This window comes from Gouania willdenowi, chromosome 4 (genome assembly GCF_900634775.1).
Source record: "Gouania willdenowi chromosome 4, fGouWil2.1, whole genome shotgun sequence".
Classification (NCBI taxonomy): Eukaryota; Metazoa; Chordata; class Actinopteri; order Blenniiformes; family Gobiesocidae; genus Gouania; species Gouania willdenowi.
Window position 1 is genome coordinate 26,663,306 of NC_041047.1, and position 18,097 is coordinate 26,681,402.

At 37.0% G+C, this 18,097-nt stretch overlaps 2 protein-coding genes across 6 annotated transcripts; one reads left to right on the forward strand and one right to left on the reverse strand.

Annotated features, from left to right (window-relative positions):
• The first annotated feature begins 8,310 nt into the window (after positions 1-8,310).
• On the forward strand, positions 8,311-14,156 carry nr2c2ap (nuclear receptor 2C2-associated protein). The gene is made up of 5 exons (XM_028443946.1): positions 8,311-8,372; positions 9,486-9,576; positions 11,141-11,246; positions 11,328-11,395; positions 13,010-14,156. Exons 1-5 carry the CDS (start codon positions 8,335-8,337, stop codon positions 13,220-13,222), a joined length of 516 nt encoding a protein of 171 aa, XP_028299747.1. The 5' UTR covers positions 8,311-8,334; the 3' UTR covers positions 13,223-14,156.
• Positions 13,296-18,091, reverse strand: rfxank (regulatory factor X-associated ankyrin-containing protein). 5 transcript variants are annotated; one of them, XM_028443945.1, is made up of 9 exons: positions 18,053-18,091; positions 17,801-17,905; positions 17,626-17,724; positions 17,482-17,547; positions 17,286-17,386; positions 15,505-15,630; positions 13,832-13,898; positions 13,658-13,738; positions 13,296-13,589 (listed from the first exon to the last, which is right to left on the reverse strand). In XM_028443945.1, exons 2-9 carry the CDS (start codon positions 17,817-17,819, stop codon positions 13,537-13,539), a joined length of 612 nt encoding a protein of 203 aa, XP_028299746.1. In that variant the 5' UTR covers positions 17,820-17,905; positions 18,053-18,091; the 3' UTR covers positions 13,296-13,536. The 5 variants fall into 5 exon arrangements, 4 of the variants coding, with proteins under 4 accessions (XP_028299746.1, XP_028299744.1, XP_028299743.1 ...); XM_028443943.1 differs by having other exon boundaries at positions 13,296-13,584; positions 18,003-18,070; XM_028443942.1 differs by having other exon boundaries at positions 18,003-18,070.
• Between the last annotated feature and the right edge of the window lie 6 nt (positions 18,092-18,097).

Consider the following 18,097-nt stretch of genomic DNA (forward strand, 5'->3'; position numbering starts at 1 on the left):
AAAAGAGCACAAAATGGTAGTTTCGTGTTGGGTTGATGGTGCATTAATCGCCATGATTGTTTAGTTAAACATGGATTTTTTAGTAAGGGAAGTCGGCAAGTCAGAGTCGTAACTTCGGGATAAGGATTGGCTCTAAGGGCTCTAATCCCAAAGCTACAGGTCAACTACTGTCTGCATACACAATCAAAAGACAAGGGAGGCAGGCCCGACTGACTGTTTGTTGATTTTGTGACAGTGCTGCGGCGCTTGTGGCCACTTGCGTGAAAGTTATCAGTCTAGCGCCCCTAGTGGCCAAAAGTTACACAGTGTGCCTTTAAAATATGTTTGATCATTGTCCATGGTGCTTCTCTGCTTGGTGGTAAAAGTGGAAAACTATCATTGCACCACGTCACTGTCGAGGGCAGCAGGTAAATGAAGCTGAGGATCTGCTCTTACAGGCCTCCAGGTTCCTTTGACAGCCAATATTTAGGGAAATCAAATGGGTTTCTCACATCCTTGCATTCAATGATCTGGCTTGACACGGTAAACAACAACTGACAAATGGTGCAGGAGTGATATCTGAATAAGTTGTGCATTGCCTCGTCTTAAATTGAGTGAACGAGGCAGAGGTCTGTGAAGTGCCGCTCTGACGCTTGGTTGCTCATGTTTACAAGATGTGTTACTGAGAATGAAGCAAGACAAAGAGATTAGGAGGATAGGAGGTTGGGTTTTTAACGCTGCCAGGCTCGCCTGCTGGAATACAGAGTGTGAGGATTAGTTCTCCTCCTTGTCTAGACATAAGAGAGGTAAAAACAGCCATGTGTTTGACTTCAAAGAACAGAAATCCAGCACCCGGATTGACTTATTTCCATGTAGCTGCTGGTGCGTGAATGCAAAATGTTTTAACCTGCCTCCTACAAACAGGAGAATGTCACTGCTCTCTAACCGTGTCCTGCTGTAACTCAGATCCAGAGGAAATTAAATGAACCCTATCCCTCAATCCAAGTCTGTGCGACCTCATCATGGTCTCTCTCACGCTGTGCTTTCCTGCGCCAACAGCCCCTCAGTCAGACTCATCGTAGTGAATATTGACATGAATGAAGAATTCTGCTGATCTCCAACCACCAGTGTTCATTTTGTTGACTGAAAATTTTCGTCACAGTTCTCGTTGACGACGTTTTCTTATTGTGAAAATAAATAGACTATGACTGATTAAAAAACTATATAAGAACATATTGATATTTGTTACCTAATAAAAACAAAGCTATAATTTTGTCACATGGAATGAAATCCAATCAGAACCCACGAGGTTTTACATATTGATCACATCAAATCTGTCTGTGTGTATTTACAAACATTAATATTATCCCATATCAGGTTGATAAATGGTAATTTAATTGTCTTTTTAATGCATAAACTTTTATGCAGTATATTTTAGTTGACTATATCTGTAACAGATTTTTGGGGCACATATCGTAGTTGAAGTTGTGCATGCAAAAATAAACAATGACTTTTGTACAACATTAAGCAACAAAATTATTTTTATTTCACCAGATTTACAGCAATATTTGTGAAATTTGTGATTTTTTTGCCACATAATATAATGTCAATGTTAAATCTAAACAATAAATCTGAATGTTAAATATTAAATCTAAATGTTGCATTGAAATATAAATGTTCAATCTAGATACTAAATGTTGAATCTAAATCTAAATGTTAAATCTAAATGTTGAATACTAAATCTCAACTGTAAATTTGCATATTAGCTAAATGTTTAGTTTCACCCGTGACATTTAGATTTAACATTTACCTTTAGATTTAACATTTAGCATTTACATTTAATATTGACATATGAAAAGTGTCATAATTTGCGTGTGTCCTTCTCAGTTGTACTATTTTTCCATACTAAAACAATCACCGCAAACAGTTCCAGATTGCATGAATCGCATTGCTCTCCCTGCATTGATTTATTTTCATTTCCTGCTCCCATATTTTTGCTCCCTCTGGGAGATCTTACTATGCATATTCATTAGAGGGAAACGCGTTAAATGACTTGAGGGAAGTGCAGCTCATGTGCACTCCTGATTCCCTGCCCTTTGTACTCCTTATTAGCGCGTGGAGTGACGTTTGCACATGTTTTAATACCCCTAAGCCTTTTGTGAATCTGCCCCCGAGTGTCTATGATAAAGCGCCATATAAAATCCAATGCATTATTATTACAATTCAGCAAACGACACTTGATGACAGCCTTCATGACACCATATTCAGGTTAATGACAGATAGTGACAGCGTAATGCCTGTTTTATGTATAAAACTTCAAGTAAAGTGTTATCATTGTTTTCTAGTCAAAAGACTCAAATTTGCTGTCAAAATGAACACTGCCAACCACGTCATGACAACTCAGGGATTCAAACTGCTGAGGCATAAAGTAGGAAAAAGCACTTAGTAATCCATGCCCATTGAAAGTTGCAGAGGCTGTGCACAGGCTTGTATTCACACACTACATGTATTGACTTGTCGTTTAAAAATGTCTTGTCTCGAGTAGTTTTTATGTCTGAAAGTGAGAATGTCTCCCTTTCTCTGGAAACAAACAGCACGGAGAAAACAAAAGTGAGCTCGCACAACAAAGCTACTAAGAGTGAATTAAAGCTGACGCTCCTACATCGGGAGTGAATAAATCACATGCGATTGGGCTTTGTAATGAAGGCAGCAGAGCATATTGTGCAAATGCTCTGCTTTTTAATGACTTAATTAGAAAACCTCGCTCAAACTGGAGCAGAAAATTTCAATGAACAAGCAGCAGCGCCGGAAAACATCCCTTCAACGCGAGACGGAGTTAATTGCTGCTGCGGTCGACAGATGTGCTGCACGTTTCTGTCTATTTCCTGCCTTTATTATATACTTGGACTCCACAGAATGCCAAAAATGGTCTCCCTAAATGAAATGACTTATGAGAAGAGCAGCGTGATATCATTCTGACTTAGGTTAAATGCCACAATCGCTCTCCTCTAATCCTGCTTAATAAAAAGCTACATTCACCATTCCCGTTTACTACCAGATTGCTTTTAGTCCTACTACTGCCTCGTCAAATACTCCAAAATAAAAACATGTATGTCATCTGGTAAGAAAAAATGCATTCTTTACTCCTGTTTTACTACTTTAACTCCATGTGTTTCAGCTTTCTTGGAGAAAAGTTACACACTCAGTCAGTTTCAGGTCCATAAAAACTGATCCCATTACAATGTTGTGCAGCTCAGACCTGCATATTGAGTCTCACAGGTGACAGAGGATTAATCAACCATCTCAGTCAGAAAATGTGCACTGATGTCCACGGCTCATTAAACCTCAAAAAGCCACTGACTGTTAAAATTTGCGAAACATCTTTTTTTTCTGGTCAAATCAGCCACATAACCATTATGGTTCATGCAGGGCTTTGATTTTTTTTTATTCATCACCTTTATTTGCCTTCTGAATATCAAAATGGTCCAAGCAAATCATTCAAGATGATAATATTGTCCTTCTTCTATACGTGCAGTGGTGCAGAGCAACTCTATAAATAAACCCTAATCGTTTGCATTACCCAAAGATTCAGGCAGAAAACAAAAGCCCTTTACTTCCAGGTATCTGTGAACAATAAATTCAATCCCGTTTTTTTTTTAATAACCAAGCAGAGAAAACATTGAGCAGAGTCTGCAGGCTATAAAAACATAAAAACACAGCCATCAATGGAGTTTTTCTCCTTATCGTAACCTAAGTTTTTTATCTGAAATAATAGCAAATGTTTTAATAGAAAAATAAGCAATACATTTGTCAGGAATTGCAGAAGGCAAATTGAATGGAAAGAAGCTGAAATTTGTGAGAAAACAAACAAACAATTTCTCCATTTCATCATCAAGGTCCAGCGCTTTGTATAAATATCAGTTGTGTCAATGAAAAAGTAAGCTCTGCTGACAGGGACAACCTCTCCTTTTCACAGCTGCAGTAAACATCCTCCCATTCTTTGTCTGACGAGACAAAAATGATTTGTTTTGACCTACTGGTTCTGGCAATGTTGAATTCAAAGAGCAAATAAAAATTAACTAATGGGCTGCCAGCCATTTTCAGAACGGCTACCCCCTGACTGCCAGCCATTTTGAAGCATTTTGACTGATCTTTGTTTCTAGCTTGTTTCGTTCTTCCGTAATCAGCAGTTGAATATACAGTAAGTAAATTTCACACAAAACACCAGTTTTTGAGCAAAAAGCTGAGAAAACAGTCTTTTTGTGAAAAAAATCCTGTCAGTGACTTTGTGGTCGTTTATTTTTTTTTGCTTTAATGACACCTTTAATGACACCTCACTATGTGACGCTAAGTGTCTGCCCGGGGCCAATTGCCTTATTTCAAGATAGATTGTGGCTTTACAATTGTTTTTATGTAATTTCTATTTTACCCATAACTTATTGTTATAGTTAGGGTTAGGGTTCAAAGTCTTATTTTGAAAAGTTGTGGTGAAAAGCAGCTTACGGACCGTCAGCGTCGAAAATAAACGCCAAAGGGGTCCCCCGTGTGTTGAATACTGATGCTAAAAAGTTCTTCCGGAATGTCAATATGTTACGAGTTGGGAGTGAGACTGGGTTGTTACAGTATGTTGGCCTTCTTTCAAGTCCCAAGTGTACATATACGTATAAGAGTTTAGGAACATATACTGTTACATCATAAAATCCAGTGACGTGCCATGAGCACGAGAGTTGGGCGGGCAATGCGTTGCAAATCAAGACCACCAATGTCGACACAAATAACAATTTCATATGTTTCGGCTGGCAAGTGATAATCTAACAAAATCAAGATTGTAAAACACTATTAAAGAAACTTAAACACTTATTTAATAGCAGCCTCCATACTCTCCTAACAAGATATATCTCATGACAAGGCAGTGCATCCGTTGGAAACACAGAAACATGAGAAAATGACAACAAGAACTCGGAACAGCCTCAGTGAGGCTCATCCACAAAGCCAATCCTTCCATTTACTGTGGAAAATATGAACAATTTTCTGACCTTACCTTTGCTGAAGGTCTGGTAGCTCAGGTGTAATGCACTCTGAACTTACGTATAGCATTTTGCATAGCACGGTTACGTCCAAATCCAGCGTAGCGATCTGCCTTAAAATGTAAATATTTTTCATATTGGTGAACTGACTACGCATGCGCAAACACACATAAACACAGGCTATGAGGCCAGAGGCAGAGCAGCAATGTCCCTTTGGGAGGGGGTGTGGCCTCCTCCTGCCTTACAGCGGAGTGAGACTGTGCAGCGTCTCTGCCGTACCAAGAAATAGTCATAGTTTGGTCATTTGGGTTATGAAAAGCACAAAATGCTGACACTTTCAAACTTATAGGTACTGTAGGTTATCGGAAATTGAAAAATAAATTATAATTATATTATAATAAAATTAAAACAAATAATCAAAATATCAATTCACCCTTGGGTGGGCACTGTATAACCTGTCTACCCTGACTGCACGTCCCAGTAGCTGGATTTAGTCTTAGCTGGTCATGTACCAAGCAAAATGGAAATTGTGCACTTCGGCTCTCGAGGAGCACAATTTCTGGAACAAAAAATAAATAAAAAAATGTTATACCCAAAAAGTGGTAACAGCGGAAAGATCTGGTCAAGATCGAGTCCAAACATGTGCATCAATCCCAGGTAGAGTCCAAACACACAATTTTCGGGAGAAAAAAGTGGTAATTTTGGTCAAAAAGTGGTATCAGTAGACATGTTTTATTCCCCGAATATTTGCTCAGTTTTTGGCTAGAGGTGGAATTGCGCTCGCTGGATGCCCTGGAAGTCTGGTGCCCCTTTGGTGGGCCAGGGTGCCTAGTCCCTGGGTAGAAGCGGTCATAAAAGTGACTTTTCAGAGGGCTAAAACTCCAGAAAACAGGCGAGTTTGGGAAAATAATCCTCGAATACTAGGTTGTTGGCGTACTTAGAACAATTAGTGATGGGTGAAAAATAGCATAAGACTGGACCTTTGAAGTGAGAGGCTGAACCTAAGGCTGACTTGTAGGTCTGTTGAACTCATAGATTTGTCTTGAATTTCACTAACTATAAAAAACTCATAAATTATAATGCTTAGTGTAACGACTCAATCCCTGCACTTTATTGGCTAACGTTTAAAATAATACAAACCATAGACTTTTTTAAAAAAATGCTTGCTCAATGCTAGACGACCAGAACTGGCAACGTTTACAAAGGCAAGCTGTGCGTTTGGATGTGTGGAGGTGGAGGGGAGGGGGAATAGTAAATGTGGTTATATCTCACAATAGTCAGTGAGTGTCCCCAGCCCCCTGTGCAGCTTTCACGCAATCTGGGTTCCACCAGCTTCTTTTCTTTTTTTTTATTTTAGACCTATTGATTATCTGCAAAGGGAGAGTACTGTGACAAAACCTCAGCGGGAGTTCTCCATCTGCTAACACACACACACACACACACACACACACACACACACACACACACACACACACACACACACACACACACACACACACACACACACACCATTAACTTGCTCTATACAGTGATTACAGTGATAACCTTGTCAAGTAAACTTTTGTTTATTATTATTATTATTATTATTATTATTATTATTATTATTATTTGTCCTATATCTGCTATACAATCGAACCAAACTTGTGATGTCGGTTCCGCTTTCTTCTCTCGCACCCTTTATTCTTCATTTGAAGGGTGCAATCTGCGCATGGTGAGCTTATCGATTCACCCTATGGTGATTGTGGTTTAATTTTCCTGATTTAATCTTATCTCAATGACCTTAAACGCTCATGTATCTGCACAACAGTGGGAATCCACTAGCCAACAGCGATCTGAAGAGCCTTTTACTCTCACTAGAATGAAGATGAATTATTAATTAGAATTAGACTTGCTCTCATTTCAGATGAAGATGAATCTTTATCTTCACAAACAGCATCAAGCCAGTTTAAACACCTGCCTAAAGCTTGGACAACAATGCCTTTTAAAGATACACTGTTTTATGGTTGTTCTTATTGGTGGTTTGTAGTGAGAATAGATCAAATAACACTGATGCCTTAGGTAGTTGTAACAGTTTTCCTTTAAATGTGATTTGTAATGCTTTTCGAACTAAAGTTGAATACGTTTTCTTATTTTGCACACACGGGCATCCAGAATATCAATATCTTTTTTTCTAGAATTAGATTTAAATCATGCTTGAGCTCAAGATATATTTTTTTTTACTGCATTTTAGTCAACCTATATTTATATTTCACAAAGTGAAAGTATAAAAATAAAACAAAGTTTAAAAAAATGTCAAAAAAATAATAATAATTAATTAATTTTTCAAAAATTTCAGGTGACCTCATTTGCAAGACCTGATGACCCCACACAGGGTCCCGACCCCAAGGTTGAAAAATACTGATTTAGTGGCTCTTGAATAGATTTATTTCTATAGTTTGTATCATTTCCAGTCATCTCACACCTAGTGTGGGACCAAGATTGACACTATTTGTCAATTTTCCACTGACTCTCTCTCTCTCTCTCTCTCTCTCTCTCTCTATTCAATTCTAAACAGCTTTATTTATTCGCATGAGAAAACAGGTTTACATTGCCAAAGCAAGTGTGAGAACCATGTACACACGAAAAGATTAAATGTTATAAAATAGCTACATTTGTGCAAAACATAAAAATTATCACTATTTTTTGTATTGGTCTTAAGTAATATTCTAACTTTCTGAGATAATACATTTGGGATTTTCATTAGTTGACAGTTATAATCATCAAAATAAAAAAAGAATCAAACATTTGAAATATATCAGTCCGTGTGTAATGAATGAACGTAATATACAAGTTTCACTTTTTGAATGGAATTACTGAAATAAATCAACTTTTTCATGATATTGTAATTATATGACCTGCACCTGTACATGTAGAACAAAATTTACAATTAAGTTATAAATCTTATAAAAGGGGAAAAATGAGGAGTAAATGATGATTTCTTCACACTATTCAAATTTTTTGAATTTCTGTTTTCATGGGTTTTATGAGCTGGAAGCCCAAATTATGTAAAAATAAACAAATAAATAATTGAAAACGTTTAAATCGTGGGGCCTGAATGTATAATCTATGAAAGTTTCACTTTTTGAAAGGAATTATGGAAATGAAACAACTTTTCCATGATGTTCTAATGTTTTTGAAAGGGTCCTACATGGGAGACAACAAGGATCTGGTCTCAGGCAAAGCACGCGCCCCATCTAGTGGCCAGATAGAGCTACTGCAAAGCGTGTCCTGACTGTCGTAAAACAGACACTACGTCACCGTGACACTTGACGGCAAACAGTAGTTCAACATGGCTTCTTCTCTGATATGCTGCGAAACACAGAGCAGGTAAAAATAAAACTAAAGAAATTAAAATAAAATAAATTAAATTAAAAGATTTTGTTTCACAGTTCATAGATCAACAATACAATGGTCAGGGTTTCCTCAGGCTAAAGCTTTTAACAGGACACGTGGTTTACTGCCTTAAGCTCAGCATGGTTGTGAATAAAATGAGACTTTAAAGCATTCCATTGGAACGCTGTATTATACAGTGTTGATTTGACAGTAAATATACATTCTTGTGTGAGTTGTTTTTGTAAAAAATGTAGTTTAGCTTTGTCCTGTTTATGTCATCAGACTGCTTTCTTTGTACTTTTGTTCTGATTAGTTTTTTTTGTGGATTAAAATCTTGTGTAATATGAATTTATTCATTTTGTATTAAAATGATTATGCAGGTCACCGTGCCTTTTTTTTTTTAACATGTATTCTTCTTGTTTTTGGTCTTGTGATTAAACTCTATCAGTGTATATCTGTGTATCACAGAGCTGACATAATAAAAGCTGACACATTCACTCCTGTGTAAGTCAACATCTTAAAAGAAGCTCATATATTTCATTATGGATTGTGGAAAATCCACACAAGCACAGAGTAGGGCTGCACAAATAATCACACTTTAAATGTGGTCACGATTTTTGGTTGCCACCGTTAAATAAACCTGATTGTTGACATGATTTAAATTTAAATAATATTCTGCTGCATATCAAATCAGGCACTTTCTCAACCATTAGTCAGCGTTGAATCATTTGGTGGATTGATGTGAGCTGTGAGAGCTTGGCACATTTTACGTTCTTATGTTATTTTATTTATTTATTTATTTATTTTTGGTATAATTTTTATTTGAAGCTTCATTTTACATTGTAAACTGGTCATATATTGTTTAGTGCAAAACATAAATACAAATTGTTTCCTAACATGACAAATAATTGTCATTACAATTAATCGTGATTATCATTTTGGTCATAATCGTGCAGCCCTAGCACAGAGCTCTACTCAGAGGAACGTGGATCTGTGGTATTATATTATTAAATGCTGACACAGGAGGAGCCCCTGCTCGTCAGATAGAATAGATGGGATGTTTGTGCTGTAACGTTGATTAACATTAGTGTTGCTGTGTCCTTTCAGGGTGAGTTCAGTTTTGAACAGAGACGTGAAGCAGTACGGGAAGAAGTACATGTTCGACTCAAATGAAGAGACGTGCTGGAACTCAGACCAGGTAAAAAAGCACAAAAACGTAATCAAAGGGGGCAACGATGAGTTGACGTTGATCAGCTGAAGACAGGGGTGTTGAATTCATTTTAGTTCAGGGGCCATCACTGATTTTATCCAGGAAAACGATTAATTTCAACATTATTGTGCCCTAGTTTGCACTTCTACGTGTACATAATATACAAAAAGTGACAGATATCAGTCCCAACAGGATCTTTACTATACATTTTAGCGGTGTCCCAATATTGATATCGGATATTGGTCCGATATCAGCCAGAAAATGAACATCGGATTTTATCGGACTATTGTTCTATGTTTGAGTAACATCACTTGATCAAGCCTTTTCTAACATTCCACACTACAAAATAAGTCATAAAAGTATGTATGTGTGATTTATGCTGATATCGTATCGGATCAATATTGGTATTGGCCGATACGCAAGGCTGCAATATCGGTATCATATCGGAAGTGACAAAGCCACACCCTTTGTGTTGTTTGTTGTAAAAAAAAAAAAAAAAACAATATGAAAGAAAATGTACAGAAAGTGCTACAAAAAGGTAAATAAAAAAGACAGAAGGAAGTAACTACTGTAGATACAAAACAATTTCCCAGAATCAATGACTCCACACCTCATCTGGTGTAAGGTTGTTTTTTGTTAAGTAAATGAAATATATGACAAATAAAGGCTGATTACCGTTGCTGGGAAACTGAGGCTGTCTTTGGATTATTCTGTCAATGGGCTAAGGCAGTGGTCTGCAACCTGTGGCTCTGGAGCTTAATGTGGGTCTTTGACTCTTATGCAATGACTCCCTATAGCTTTAAAAGAACCTATTGAAATAGTTATTTTTTAAACAGAAGAAGTAAATGACATTGTGCAATGACTCAGCACCTTCCTATTTCACCTCCTGCAACATCTACAAACCATTAACTTTTCCTGCACCTGTGGCTAACCTTAAGTTTTAAATCCCTGGTAAAAAACTAAACCAACAAAAACACTATTCTGGAAGAAAATAGAGATTTTAATTGTGATTCATTTAACCACCAATGTGCTGGTTAAGTATGCACTCTTTATGTGTGGCAAGAAATGAGCAATTAGCATGTGTTGATCACATGATCATGCGTTATCAAATATAAGTTACTTTTTGTAGCCTTTCAAATACATTAACTAAAAAAAAAACTTCTTTATATAACATTGCGTTCATGTAAACTGAGATGTGTAAGAATTTGAAGATGCAAGATGCTGTTTTATTTATTGATGACAATTTATTTTATTTTATTTTAAACTGTTTTTAAGTTTCCATTTACATGATCAAATTAAATCAAACGTGATTCTATATATCTTTAACTGTATATAATTTAATACACTGTATTGTCTTCATTGAGAAGGTATTATTTCAGCTCCAGGAGGACTTTAATCCTGGTGAGATGAGGTTAAATGGCTTCTTGTAGGGTAAAGGTTGCAGAGCCCTGGTCTAAGGCTACTTTATGATTATTGAAGATTTCTTTTTTAATATGATCTCCTCCCTTACACTGAGTTCTGATGTAAAAACACTAAATGATTTCTTTGACAGGGTGAGTGTCAGTGGGTGTCCCTGGAGTTCCCACGCTCGGTCCAAATCTCCCTGCTGAGGATTCAGTTCCAGGGAGGATTCTCAGCCAAACAGTGCCGACTAGAAGGTTTTCATTTATGAACTGCTTTGTGAATTTTTAAATCCCACTGATATTAAACAAACTATGAAGAATGTGGTGTTTCTACAGGTCGGCCTGAAGATGGGACCATTACAGTGCTTAGTCACTTCTACCCCGAGGACAACAATTCTCTTCAAATATCCTTTACTATTAAAATGCTCAATCTGCTGACTTGCAGTTTGGTTTCAAAGAGGTTACAAAACATTTGGTTTTATTACCCTCGGCCTCAGCCAAAGGGTTTTGTCGTCCGTCTGTGTGTGTGATGAGTGGTGTAGGTCTTTTAATGCAAAACCCACCAACTATTCTAACACCAAAACATTGGTACTAATGGGGGGATTCCAGGTAATGAAAAAAACACAACGGTCCATTGATTTAAAAAAAAAAAACTTTGTGGTGGACTGATTTTAAAGAAGGAAAGGAGGTGGATCATTGATACTGTAATGTGACATTCACTCAGGGCTTTAGATTAGTGCTAAAATGTTTCCGATCTGATCATTTTTGGCGAAAAATTATTATTATTTTTTTTTTAAAAGTTTCTATTTTTGGACTCTATTTTATGTAGGTGTAAATTTGAATTCATAACCCAGCAACAATTCATGCATCAAAACGTTGGTTCTAATATGGGGATTCTAGGTAACAAAGAACATTTTCGGTGAAAAAAACTGCATTTTTGAGGATTTTGAAAAAAACTGTCGTGGACTGATTTTAAAGAAGGAAAGGAGGTGGACCTCATTCATTAAGTCATGGCTCTTAATTAGTGGCAACATTTTTTATCTTTGTGTTTGTCACAGAAACTAGTACGTAATAAAACTCTATGCATAAACACGTGAGTAATCATATTTAATGATGTTTTATTCCCCTACCGGTATTATAAATGTAATGGATGAACCATTTCCAACTATAAATTCCCTAAAGTGCTTTGCTTAGTCACAATAAATCAATGTAAATGATTTTTTGTGACAGTTAATATTTTGAGGATTTTTCAAATGTCAGGCCGAGGGTTTTCAAGTGCGGGCACGTTATGTTTTATAAATTACATTAACTCAGTAGTTCTCAAATAGTGTGGCATGCGACATCATGACTCTCTCTCCCCACCCACCCCCAAAAAAATACAAATAAAAAAATGCATTACTTTATTTTTATTTATCATTGCTGCTGTAATATTTGTGATTAAGTTTTTTTTTTTTTTTTAATGACTTTTGAAGTATAATAATCACAAGTTTTATCTTTTTCAATAAAGGTTCGGTTTTCAGATCTACTGCATTAACTGTAGATAAGCAGACTAAAAATGCTTTGTTTTTTATGCCATTCGTTTTCTTTCACCATTTCATTTACAGAAACAAAGTCTTTTAACTAACACACACACACGTATTACTTAAGTCAACTCATAGTCTCCAATTAATCTTTAAAAAAATAAAAAAAAAATAAATGAAAATAGCTTTAAACCAAGGGAGTAACACTTGATGAAGAGAAAACCCACACACACTCAAGGAGAACAAGAAAACTCAGTAAAGTCAGACTATATAAATACATACAGTATATGTTCTATTATACATATGTTCCTCTATATGAAATAACATAAAATGTCATATCTTAAGAGATTAAAGCAGCTCATGTTGTACTTGTTATGCTGGTATTAGTGATTCAGATGTTAAATATTGAATATGGTCCATATAAAGCATCAGTCAATATTTTCCCGGACATGCTGTTTAATATTACGACGCGTCTGTGTTTCTTAACTCAACACCCACAGCTTTCCCATCCAGGAGGCCCCAGCAGTGCACCGAGTAAAAATAGTGTTTGAGAACAGTGCAGACTTTTTTGGGAGAGTTATCGTTTATTCTTTGGACATTATGGGAGAAAAATCTTCCTGCCGCTGTTATTCCACCACAGTGTTGCATTTGGTGCAGGACGCCTTGATACGTGTCAGCTTTGCAAACTGTGGCTGTGTGGCCTTGATATAACCACTTCATTATTGTTTCATTTTTATTTACTCATCCACGTTCATTATATCCTCCAAATGAAATGCCAGTCAGGTAACAAGAAATGATTTTATTTCAACGAAATGTATACTGAACATTGTGTTATATGCTTGTCTTCAGCCAAATGGTGAATGCATTTGCTATTCCTGATTTTTCTGCGTGGTATATTTTTTTTAATAATTGTACAAAAATAAACTCTTAAAACCCCATTATGCAGTAGCCTATGCAAATCTTTGTTTTTCTGTCATTCGGCACCAACATGTTCCTCATTCCAAGGCACAAATGAAGTCGTCACTTTATGTTGGTGGCCTGTAAAGCTTCAGGATGTGACGCTCCAACACTTTCTGAACTGGTAAAGAAAACACACTTATAACTATATTATACAAGTTATTTTACATGAGGAGGGAAGGGAAATACCTTTTGTGTGACCTAATGCTATAGCCAAGGCCATTGGACTGTATCCAGAGTCAGACTCGATTGTCAGGTCTGCTCCTTTATCTGAAACGCAACAGAGATTGGTTGTGTTTTTTTAAGCATTTAAACAGATTTACAGTCATTCTGAGTTTTTTGTTTTAAAACAATCCATTGTACCAAGTAATGCCTCGACACACTTGAAGTAGTTTCCTCGCACGGCATAAAGAAGAGCAGTCCCACCATTCTGAGAATGACAGAAAATGACCTTTCAATGAAATACAATGACTACTTTATAAATGTATAGATATGTAACATCAGATGTTGATATTTTCACCAGTGCGTCTTTGTCTGTTAGCAGGATTACAAGATTTTAACCAAATGTAGGCCAGGGATGGGCACCTCTATCACAGCGGGGGCCACAAAAATGTGATCGTATGTGATCCGAGGGCCACATGATCAATATTCGTCAGCATTTAGAATAACGACAAATCAGAGAATTAGCACGGGGGGCGGTGGGGGGTAAGAGTTTAGATTTTTTTGTCAGTTTTTAGTCATTTTGTGTGTTTTTGTTTTTTTCCCCCATGTTCTTGTTGTATTTTTCTTGTCATTTTCTGCATTTTTGTTGTCGATCGGTGCATTTTTAGTCACGTCTACTAGGGGCGTCCAGATCCAATATCGATCCGATAATAGCCTGAAAACGAATTCCGGATTCAATTTTTTTTTTCTTATTCCCCCAATTCATTTTTTAGGTATTTTATTCAATTGTAGAATACTGTAAATATTATGTTGAAGGTTAAAATGTATGTAACCGATTGGTTAATAATAAATGGGTCAGTTTTTCTCATACCTACTGTTGCTGACTATTGTTCTCTGTTTGAGTAACATCACTTGATCAAGTGTTTTCTAACATTCCACACTACAAAATAACTAATTATTTTTTTATTAAAGAAGAAGAAGAAGAAAAAAAAAGTATGTATGATTCATGCTGATATCGGATCAATATCTGTATTGGCCGATAGGCAAGGCAGCAATATCGGTATCATATCAGAAATGAAAAAGTTGTATTGGGACATCCCTAACTTTTAGTATTTTCATGTCATTTTGTGTAATTTTGTGTGTCTTTGGAGCTAATCTGTAATATGTTGTTGTTTTGCGTGTTTTTGTGGTCATTTTGTTTGTTTAAGTGTTTGTTGTGTCTGTTTCTTGTCGTTTTGTGTGTTTTTGTGCGTTTTGCTGTCTATTTGTGTTTTCTGAGTTATTTTGTGTATTATGTTGGGCTTCATATTCCTTCCAATTCCTTCTTGAATTACAATTTTTGGGGATTTACTTTGGGGGTTGCAAAAAATTAGACAGAGGGCCACATATGGCCCCCGGGCCGCCAGTTGCCCCTGTCTGCCTTAGGCCATGGAAGATTCCATTACAATTTAGAGGGGATTAAGAGCAATAAACTGATTCTGGATCAGCTTCAAAAATGAGAAAATGTATTGCTCGTCATTGGCAGAATTTCAAAAATTCACATCTTGTTTTGTAATTGATCGATCTTTTTGAAATTTGACTCAGTTTTGTCAAGTTGGTTCCTCTATAACCCCTCCGAGTTTGATCCAGATCAGATCTGGATTGCATATTTAATCCTGACTGGGGTGGGGGAGGGTGTCCATACATCCACTGTATCATTTTAATGAGGATAAAATAAAATAATCCAGATAACTGAATATTTGACAGAGAGATATTGTGTTTGATGGAGGTTTGCGCCCTCTGAGTGCTCTAGTTTCATGTCAGATGCATGTTGGTAAATCCGTTTTTTTTTTTTTTATATCTAGTTGTAAAGGAGAAGGAAAGCTTTCTAGAACCCAGTCATAAACGTTGATGTCCGCTCCATAGTGGAGGAGAATTTCCACAATGTCCACGAAGCCTCCTGTGCTGGCCAGAGTCAAAGCACTCTCTCGCTCCCTGGCCAGAGTGTTGGGATCTGCACCCTGAAGAGGAACAATGACTTATTATTAGGACGCGTTACGTTAGTGTTCATTTTCACAACCAATTTTCCTTTAGTTTTAGTCAGAGGCTGTGTTCGAAATCACATACTAACGTACTACACTATATACTAGGGGCATGTCTTGCCGGGCATCTTGCATTACGATACAATATATCCTCATAAGTGTAAAGTGATTATTGCAATTTTTTTTATACATATATATATATATATATATATATATATGACTTAAGAGAGGTCATATATAGGTATATGCCTAGAACAACAACTAAATGCAGAAAGTTAGTACTTTCTTTTTAGATTTTAATGAGCAAACACAAGCTGGTCAGCATGCACAGGTTTCAGAGCACTTCTTTGTACAGTTACAATGTGTCCTGCAGTGGAAAGACTTTCCTGGTCAAAAAAATAAATAAAAAAAAAAAAAATTGAGATAGATGCACTTTGAATCGATCTGAGAATTGCGTGGCGTAATATCGCGATATATATCGCAGAATCAAATTTTTTTCAACACCCCCTACTACGACTACTGCTACTACTACTACTGTTACTACTACTGCTACTACTAATGCTACTACTAATGCTACTACTACTACTACTGCTACTACTACTACTACTGTTACTACTACTGCTACTACTACTACTACTGTTACTACTACTGCTACTGCTACTACTACTACTGTGACTACTGCTACTGCTACTACTACTGTGACTACTGCTACTGCTACTACTACTGCTGCTACTGCTACTACTACTGCTACTACTACTACTACTGCTGCTACTACTACTACTGCTGCTACTGCTACTACTGCTGCTGCTACTGCTACTACTACTGCTACTACTGTTACTACTACTGCTACTACTACTACTGTTACTACTACTGCTACTACTACTACTGCTACTACTGTTACTACTACTGCTACTACTACTACTGTTACTACTACTGCTACTACTACTGCTACTACTGTTACTACTACTGCTACTACTACTTCTGCTACTACTACGACTGCTACTACTACTACTACTACTGCTGCTGCTACTACTACTACTACTGCTGCTACTACTACTGCTACTACTACGACTACTGCTACTACTACTGCTGCTACTACTGCTACTAGTACTGCTGCTACTGCTACTACTACTACTACTACTGCTACTGCTACTACTGCTGCTGCTACTGCTACTACTACTACTACTACTGCTACTACTGATGCTATTGCTGCTACTGCTACTACTACTGCTACTACTAGTACTGCTGCTACTGCTACTACTACTACGACTACTGCTACTACTACTGCTACTACTGCTACTAGTACTGCTGCTACTGCTACTACTACTACGACTACTGCTACTACTACTGCTACTGCTGCTGCTACTACTACTACTGCTGCTACTGCTGCTACTACTACTACTACTACTACTGCTACTGCTACTACTGCTGCTGCTACTGCTACTGCTACTACTACTGATGCTATTGCTGCTACTGCTACTACTACTGCTACTGATACTGAAAGGTAGCGGGGCTTATTACCTCCAATAAGGTTAAAAACCAGTTCTGAGTGTTGTTTTTATTAGTTAACGAAAAGTTCAACTGTATTATTATTTTTTAATTAGTCATAATCTAGTAATTGTCACTCATTTCACCTTTTCCAAGAGAAAAACCACCATGGCTTTTTTCCCAAAGGCTGCTGCCCACATGAGAGGAGTGAAACCTTGTTCATCCTGTCTGCAAAGCAGCGAATCATCTAAAAAAAAAAAAAACAGAAAATATGCTTCTTTGTTATCCAAAGTTGACACTAGCATTACATAGCACTTGCAGAGTGGAACTATAATGTCTCACCTCCACGCAGGTGTGCAGCTACTAGTGACACATCACCCTGAGCTGCCAGCTGGTGGAAGGAAAGAGCTGTAGGGAAAGAAAAGTGCTGTTATGAACAGTCTGAGTCATGTTTAGATTAGTAGGATTAAAATGTGTTATCCCTACAGTGTGAGGTGGCTGGACACACTGTGACCTCATTACCACGGTGTTTATTGCTCAGGAAGATCGTTGCACGGGGGATAAAACCATCTTTATCAGGTGACTCTAGGAATCAAATGTAGAAGTAAACAAATGTAGAAGGAAAACTCATCATGGGTTAGTTTAAAAGCAGCTTACTCACCATCCGTTCTGTTCTCCATGGTATCAGCAACAAACACACCTACGTCACAAGAAAAGCTACCATAGCTTTCGGTTCCCTTATTAAAGTTCCAGAAGTTGTAAAGCCCTTAATTTAAAAAAAAAAAAATTGAGTGAATTATTTCGGGGTTTTGAGAAAACATGCACTGTAAGTCGAATGAACAAATTAAAGTAAAAAAAACTACCACGAGTATTTTGAGGGAGAATTAAATACATGAGCGATTTCTTTACTCACGTCCGTCTGTGACCCGCGGTAAACATGTAGTTTGGTTTCTACCCG

Excerpts from the sequence above, each read along its gene's own strand:
- nr2c2ap (XM_028443946.1), top strand. The coding sequence starts at position 8,335 with ATGGCTTCTTCTCTGATATGCTGCGAAACACAGAGCAG. Across the intron at positions 8,373-9,485 it reads TGCTGCGAAACACAGAGCAG|GGTGAGTTCAGTTTTGAACA; the intron begins GTAAAAATAAAA and ends GTGTCCTTTCAG. Across the intron at positions 11,396-13,009 it reads AGGACAACAATTCTCTTCAA|AGCTTTCCCATCCAGGAGGC; the intron begins ATATCCTTTACT and ends CTCAACACCCAC.
- rfxank (XM_028443943.1), bottom strand. The coding sequence starts at position 18,033 with ATGTATTTAATTCTCCCTCAAAATACTCGTG. Across the intron at positions 17,725-17,800 it reads CATGGAGAACAGAACGGATG|AGTCACCTGATAAAGATGGT; the intron begins GTGAGTAAGCTG and ends TTTGATTCCTAG. Across the intron at positions 15,631-17,285 it reads TGGTTTTTCTCTTGGAAAAG|GGTGCAGATCCCAACACTCT; the intron begins GTGAAATGAGTG and ends GTTCCTCTTCAG.